At 34.9% G+C, this 8,294-nt stretch overlaps 1 protein-coding gene across 1 annotated transcript; it reads right to left on the reverse strand.

The window, feature by feature from the left end:
* Positions 1-5,395: 5,395 nt before the first annotated feature.
* LOC123311708 lies at positions 5,396-7,807 on the reverse strand. Its single transcript, XM_044895781.1, has 3 exons — positions 7,118-7,807; positions 6,616-6,851; positions 5,396-5,993 (listed from the first exon to the last, which is right to left on the reverse strand). The coding sequence occupies exons 1-3, from the start codon at positions 7,464-7,466 to the stop codon at positions 5,859-5,861; spliced, it is 720 nt and encodes a 239-aa protein (XP_044751716.1). The 5' UTR covers positions 7,467-7,807; the 3' UTR covers positions 5,396-5,858.
* Positions 7,808-8,294: the final 487 nt, after the last annotated feature.

The raw sequence follows: 8,294 nt of genomic DNA on the forward strand, positions 1-8,294 counted from the left end.
ATCTTAGACTCATCTCTAATTGAACCTCTATGTATTTTGAAGCTTTCCTCTTTTTCTGGAAAGGGTAGTCCGGTAGTCTATTCAACATTGAATCTCCCAGATATCGATTGAAATTTATTCTGGGAGGATTCTGCATTTCTTCATAAACTTTTTAGGGTTTTCACTCCCAATCTCTGAAACAAAATCAATTAAAAATGAAATCAACGATTTGCTCCTGCGTAAATTCTTGCACTAATTTGTCAGGAGCAAATTAACTAGAAAAAATTGTTGCCTGACAATGAACTGAAAATAAATAACGTTGAAATTATAATTCTAAGTTGTAACGTTTCGGAGTCTATATCAGACTCCTTCATCAGACAAAATAGTTATTTTCCTATCAAGTGCGGAAAGTGATACTTGCCCGCACGAAACTGCCGTTGCCCGAACGATGCGAAGCAGAGTTAGGAACAATATTTTTTCTACAAGCGCTTGAAATATATAAATATATCCATTTCACGAAACAGATCATATCTCATTTGATTAATTCATATATAATGACAGACATAATTCTGCATGTCATTACTATGGGTTTCTCATCGTTGACGTTCTATGCATAGAAACATGAATTTAATTTACTCTATAATATTTGCGTGCGGGAAAAACCCCTGCTAATCCATTCCCGCACGCAAATGCGTGCGGGAAAGAAATAGCAGGCGTTTTTCCCGCACGTTTTGGGAAAGTGACTCTTTGCAACTTGGAATGCGTGCGGGAAAAAGGTTGAACGCGCACGCTTGTAGAAAAAATCTATTTTCGAAAATCTTCTGAATTGTGGCTTTTGTTTGACATTAATTGTCAATACATAGAAACAGAGACTGCATAGAAACGTTGATTCATTTAATTTTGAAATTACCGGATGACAGTTCCTTCTTTAGGAAATTGATCCAAATATGATCTATTCCTACCGAACAATTTGCCAAATTATTATCTTGATCTAATAGAATACACGTAGACTCTTTAATCTTTCTTCATAAACTTTTTATTTTCCCAAAATAAATTTCAATCGATATCTTTAATCTTTCGTTTATAATGGTCTGGTTCCGTCATTAAAATTTTAGTGTTATTCCAATCCATCAAGTGGTCTCCCGTATTAGAACAAATGTGATCTGCGATCTGTGATCGATTAATTTCTCTATTTTGAATATTATTTTTATGTTCGCGTTTTATTATTTCTAGAGGTCTGGACGTTTCACCTGTATAAGTTTTACCACAAATACAGGGTTTGTTGTAAATACAATTTTTTTATTTTTGTTTTTCGTTCAAAGGTTTAGTTTTTGTTAATATAGATCTTAAATCATTTTGCGTTTTAAAAACAGTTCGTATGTTGAACTTCGAACCGATTCTTCTTATTTTTTCTGAAAGGCCATTAACATAAGGAATTACATTCAATAAATTTGGTTGTTCTTGACGGTTTGTTGGTTGTTCCTGATCATTATTACGATTTTGGTTAGTCATTTTTCTCTCTAAATTTAATATTGTTTTTTCAATAAAATTTTCCGGGCATTATCCCTAATGTTTAATGAAGTCAACTTCATTATTTCTAATTTCGGGTGTAGATGAAATTAAATTAGATCTATCATAAAGTGTTTTAATAATACCTCTTTTGACACTCCCGGCTAGTTTTTACTGGGAGACCCCAAGAGCTAAGCTGCTTCAGTCTTTCCTCTCTTGATTGGTTCAAAATCCGCGGCCGACCGCATTTAGAAAAGTTCATACATGTTATCCCTTCTTCACATTCTTAGAATGTGTTAGAATAGAATTGTCGATTTGCTTATGTTTTGATCTAGATAAATATCGACAATATTTCGTTCTCCCATTCACCAACCACATTCTAAACACCTCGACGAAGGTAAATTTTATAATAGTAGAAGCTAAGCCCTTTTGCTTTGTTTATTCATTATATTCAAACTAATGACATTGTCATGACCTACTTCATTAAATGCAGTTTGTCATTCGATGAAATTTTTCCATACGTTATTCAGTTTAGAACCCAACTTATTCTAATTTTTCTGTTGAAATTATCCAATATATTAATTAGATATTTATCTATTCGCATTCATATCATCATAACTTTACACACCTCGCCATCTATGGAAGTCTATGTGTACTCAACAAGCATTACTCAAATGAAACCTAACATTTGATGGCCCAATGCTCAAATATTCGAAATTCTTGTTATCATTTACTGGCTATCTGAGCGGCGTTACACTAGCAGGGCACCTCAAAGAATTTTAACGATTTTTATGCCCTCGTTTTGCTCTCATTTTGCTCCGTTTTGCTCACCACTCAGTTCATTTTGCTCACCCATATACAATGAGCTATAGGCAATTCAAAGTGCCCTGCTGGTGTAATGTTACATCGGATCTTTCCGATATTGGTTTCGAGCTAAAGCCCTCGTTTTGCTCCGTTTTGCTCATCTGTCATTAGTTTTGAATTAAAAATCGAAAATTGCTCAGAAACTATCAGGTTTAGATGTAGAAAAATTTTATGAAGATAGTTTCGAAATTAATTTTTACGTTCAACTATACTGCATTCAAATTTATTTTAGCAGTCGGTTGGCCATGAAATAATTTTCTCAAGTTTTTGTAACTAGAACGAAGTTAGGTTGGCACTCATGAAATGTCGTTAATGTCATATGGTCATAACGCCGTTGCCACAACTAATAGAGAGTTGAAGTGTGCACAATACGTTAGCCTGAACGTAAACGTTAACGTGAGAAATAACGTCAGATATAACGTTTACGTGTTGTGATGAAATTTGAGTTGAAGTGCTGTCATCATGAAACGTCAGACGTTAAACATAACCTATCAATTTGATTTTGCTTTCGTTTCGCGTGAACTCTCTTTTATCTAATATTGAGCTCCGACAGCTGGAATAACATTTGGAATATTGATGTTTTAATGATTTGTATGCCTAATAAAGAGAATTTTCAGCTTGCAAGTATTTTATTATCAATGAAATGCTCAAGTGTTAGAAACATCAGAATTGCAGTGTAGTTTCAGCCATTTCCTTATGTACTGAATGTAATCTGATAACACAGTAATTTAACTTAATCCTTTTGATAACTTTCAAATCACTGCTGATTTCCTATAATTTTCGTTCATTATGAGAAAATACACAGGAAATGTAAGCAATGACAGTTTGAGGTTATCGAGAATTGCATTTAACAATCAAAATTCGGCCATTCGCAAGTCATCGGTGCTACTCGTTTAACGTTCGGTTAACGTACGTCGATGTTAACCAACTGAGTTACAACCCACCCTAAGGTATACGTGGGAGACCGCTAGTTTACGTAGGCCGTAAAGCTGACGCTAACGTTAACGTTAAAAACGGACGAATGAGCATGCGTAGATGTCAATTATAACGTTAACGTTTACGTTCATGGCTACACTTCAACTCTCTAATAGAGAGTTGAAGTTCGCACAGAACGTTAGCCTGAACGTAAACGTTAACGTGACAAATAACGTCAAATATAACGTTTACGTGTTGTAATGAAATTTGAGTGGAAGTGCTGCCATCATGAAACGTCAGACGTTAAACATAATAATAATAATAACATTTATTTGTTTCCGTGTGTGTACAGAAAAAACTTTTAATATAAACGATAAATGTTCACACCATCCCGGACGGTGAAATGCACCTAGGCATATTGCCTGTATTGTGCCCCTCACTCGCCCTTGGATGAGCTGCATTCAATACATGTGGCATATTTTTATAAAAGAAACAAAAGGAAAACAATTACTCTTCAACAACTTAGAAAAATAGAAGAGACAGCAGAAAGGAGGGGTGGGCGCAAAGGAGAAAAGAAAGAAAGTTCATCACGATCGTCTAGAAAATATCAAAAATCGAAGGATTACTTATGATATAGCTTTTGAGGTCCGTTTTGATCTGCCTGAAGTTGCTCACATTTCTCAGATGTGCAGGAAGCAGGTTATACAGCTTTGGACCAAAGTAAAGGAGGAAACGCTGTGTATGTGCCTTTCTGAAGAGGGGGATACCAACATTTCGGTTTTCAGTAGATCTGGTTGTTTTAACTGTGATAATGTTGTACTTATTCATATTCGAGAACATCCATTTTAAGCATTGATAACTATATATAGATCTCACATTGAGTATCCCTGTCTCTAGGTACAGTTGGTCAGTTGGAAAAAGCCTTTCTTTCCTAAATATGATTTTAACTATTGAATTCTGGGTTGTTTGTAAATGCCTTAATGAGTTGTCGAAAGTACCACCCCACACCATAATGCAATATTGTATAATTGACTCAGCCAGAGCTTTGTATACAGTTAATAAGTTTTTTCTAGAAAGAATATCTCTTAGCCTATAGAATTTATAGAGGAGAAGTCGCAATCTTTCAGCAACATTGGAAGTCTGTTTATCCCATCGCAAGTGATGATCAATCAAAATTCCCAGATACCTAACAGTTTCAGCTTTTTCTATAGAAGGACAGGAGCAATTATTTCCATCTTTGTTATTACAAGTATTTTTATGTATGTGAAATTTCATCTCAGTAGGATGTTCGCCAGATATCAGAGAAAATTCCATGTACTTTGTTTTATCCATATTCATACTTAACAGGTTATTATTCAACCAGCATTGAAATTTCTGCATATTAGTCTCAGCATTATTATGTACTTCTTTCCAAGATTTTCCCTTGAATACTATGGCTGTATCATCTGCATAACATACAATATGTCCTTGGAAATTCACTATCTGAGTTAGGCTATTGATGTAAACCAGAAACAAGATGGGGCCTAAAACTGTCCCCTGTGGTACTCCACCAGTGACAAAAGATGATGTGCTGAATTTATCTCCAATTTTTACCCTCTGCTTTCTTTGGAACAAATAATCTTCAAATAGTTTCAATGTATGGCCCCTTACACCACAATCAGAAAGTTTATTTAACAGGAGAGAGTGTGACACAGTGTCGAAGGCCTTCGCCAGGTCCACGAATACAGCCAAGCACTTCGACGACTCATCCAAAGCCTCAACGGTATATTTTATGAAATCTAAAACAGCATCTTCCGTACTGGAACCGCTGACAAATCCAAATTGCTGTGGAGTGATTACATGATGTTTATCAAAAAATTCGATCAACCTCACTTTGATGGTCTGTTCAAAAATTTTTGCAAAGCTGTTAATCACTGATATTGGTCGATAATTTTCAACATTATTTCGATTTCCAGCCTTGTAAATAGGCGTTACATTAGACTCTTTCCACTGTGTTGGCATATTGCCATTTGTGTAGCATAGGTTAATGATATGTGTTAGTGGTGTTACTATGTATTCATGAATGCTTTTTATGACGATTGTAGTGATCCCGTCAGGGCCCGGTGCACAATTATTTTTGAGTTTCGATATTGCCAAAATTATTTCGTTCTCATCAACAGGTCGAAGGAACAACGATGAGGCCACTGTAGATTTTTTTAAAAAATTTTCAGGTAACTCACACTTTTCAATTCTGTTGGCCATTTTTTTTCCAACATTGATGAAGTAATCATTGAAATAATTCGCTTTTTCTTCATTATCTGTAATGACTTTATCACCATGCTCTAATAAAGAAACATTCTCAACATTATTACTTTTTTTTGGTTTATAATTTGAAATTTCATTAATTATTTTCCAGGATTGCCCACAATTATCACATGCATCCAGTTTATTTTTATAATAATTATCTTTCGTAAATTTTATTAGACTATTGAGTTTATTCCTATATTTTTTAAACTCCAGTTCGAGTTCAGGTGTAGGAGACCTCAGAAATTTCCTCTTCATCTGATCCCTGGTATGAATCGACTTCACCAACCCCTCTGTTATCCACGGCTTCAGCTTGTTTCTACCTTTCTTGCGTAGCATTGTTTCAGTTGACTCAGCGATATGTTTCCCCAACACATCAACAAAGACACTATAACCTCTCTGTGTCTCTTTACACGATAAAATCTCGCTCCATCTTTCCACCTCTAAAATTGATCGCAGTTTATTATAATTGATTATATTGTATCTGTGTGTTATATTGGGTGTAACGTTAGCTGTGGTTAGTCGTGATATCATAATGAGCGTCGAATAGTGATCTGTTATACTACTATGTACAACGAGTGGGTCGAGTTCAATCTTGTTCAGTAGATAGTTAGCTTGTCTGATAAAAATATGGTCAATTGTTGTTGCCGAGTCTTTTGTTACCCTCGTTGGTTTATTGATGGTTGAAACGAACCCATTTTGGCTCATTATGTTTTTATAACCATTTGTATTTATAGAAACTTTGTCTAGCAAATCTACATTAATGTCCCCTAAAAACAACTCCATCGGTTCCCATTTCAAAGTAGAGAAATATCTATCTAAATCATCTAAGTAGGTTCGTACATCAATTGATGGGGGGCGATAAGATGCTGTAATTCCACATTTCGTCTGTTTATTTCTATCATTGATATCGAAAGTTATTCTCAGGAGCTTAGTTTCGGCCAAAGAGATAATTTGAACATTTGATGTTAGGGAGTTCCTTATATAAACCACAAGACCATCACTTTGATTTGCTTTCGATTCGTTGTAATAAATCGTATAATTTGGTATTGTGAACTCACTTACCGAATCAAGATTCCATGTTTCCGACAGGACTATGACATCCAAATTATTCAAGTTTCTCTCCAAGTATACGAGCAATTCATCAAAATGCTTCCTCAGACTCCGAATATTAAAATGTATAACACCCAATGCACCCGCCAACCTGCTGTCTCTTCCCGCAAAATAATCGTGTAAACTAGGACTTGTCGTCGTAATAACTTCCTCATAACTATCCAATGTATCCAAAATGTCCAACATCCCTCAGAAAAACAAAAAATTTAAAAAAAAAGTATCAAAATACAATTGTTTCTGGGGCGAATAGTACTAAACTCCAGCAAAATATGAGAAATAAAAAAAAAAAAAAAACACATCTAATCTCAGGGAACAGAAAACACAACATCTTTTTTACTGAAAATATAAGTGCCCTCTTTAGTACAAGAAATTACAAAAAATTACAGTAAGTTCATTAACTCATCTTTAGATATTATCTTGTGTAACTTATTATCCTTATTTATAAATATTCTACCAGAATCAGTCCAGACGTTTCGCATACCATACTTGTCAACAGCCATGCCCAGCAATTCCATTCTAGGACCTGTTAAATCCTCCCTTATAATGATTCCAGTCCCTTTCAGCATTCTCTTTTTGTTATAGATTTTGTGCTTAACCATATAGTCATGTAGTTTGATGAAGACTCCTCTTGCCTTTCCTTCATTTTTCTTTCCCACTCTGTAACATATGTCGATGTCTTTATGGGTTAGATTGATAGCCAATTTTGTATTCATCAACTTTATTACTTCTTCCCTGATTTGTTCACTCGGATTCTCTTCGAAATTCAAAATTCTTAGGTTTGACCTCCTTGAGAATTGATCCATTTGATCGAACTTCTTTTGTAAAGTGTTTTTTTTCCGACTTGGCAATTTCAGTTTCGGTTTTCAGTTCAGAAATTTTATAATCATATTCCTCTTTCATACTCGATAATTTATCGTGTATAGTGTTGACGGATTTTTCCATTTCAGCTAACTTCGTTTCCATTGTTTTCATTATCGCTTCGGACACGTTGTTTACAATCGTTTTTATGACTGCATCACTGGTAAGGCATTTATGGACAGCGTTATTCACAGCCGATTCTAATTCATCCCTCATTTCCCGTGTTAAAACCATTTTCCGTATTACTTGGACAATTTTTGTGTTATGTTGATATTAAGTTTTCACCTCTGAGCTGTTCGTGATAGTAAAATTCTACCATTTAACTGGAGCCCAGCATTCGCACGTCTACTCGCCACGCATATGCTCTCGATAATGAACATAACCTATCAATTTGGATTTTGGTATTTCTATGATTTTATTTTGCTGGAACTCTCTTTTATCTAGCGTATGGTCCGTATATACACATTTGGTAACCGAAAGTTACCAGAGCGGTTACTCTGGTGACAGATATTGAACTGAATTGTCAGGAATTCGACATTTACGGACCGCCCACTTACTAACCAGAAGAAACCAAAGTGTATATACGGACCACAGCCCTAATATCTATAATATTGAGCCTCGACAGCTGGAATAATATTTGAAATATTGATGTTCTAATGATTATATGCATAATAAAGAGAATTTTCAACTTGAAAGTATTTTATTATCAATGAAATATTCATGTGTTAAGAGACATGAGAATTGCAGTGTAGTTTCAGCCATTTCCTTATGTA

Source organism: Coccinella septempunctata, chromosome 1 (assembly GCF_907165205.1).
Source record: "Coccinella septempunctata chromosome 1, icCocSept1.1, whole genome shotgun sequence".
NCBI lineage: Eukaryota > Metazoa > Arthropoda > Insecta > Coleoptera > Coccinellidae > Coccinella > Coccinella septempunctata.

Excerpts from the sequence above, each read along its gene's own strand:
- LOC123311708 (XM_044895781.1), bottom strand. The coding sequence starts at position 7,466 with ATGGATCAATTCTCAAGGAGGTCAAACCTAAGAATTTTGAATTTCGAA. Across the intron at positions 6,852-7,117 it reads AAACGTCTGGACTGATTCTG|GGATGTTGGACATTTTGGAT; the intron begins GTAGAATATTTA and ends TGTTTTTCTGAG. Across the intron at positions 5,994-6,615 it reads AAACATGGAATCTTGATTCG|AGGTGGAAAGATGGAGCGAG; the intron begins GTAAGTGAGTTC and ends GATCAATTTTAG.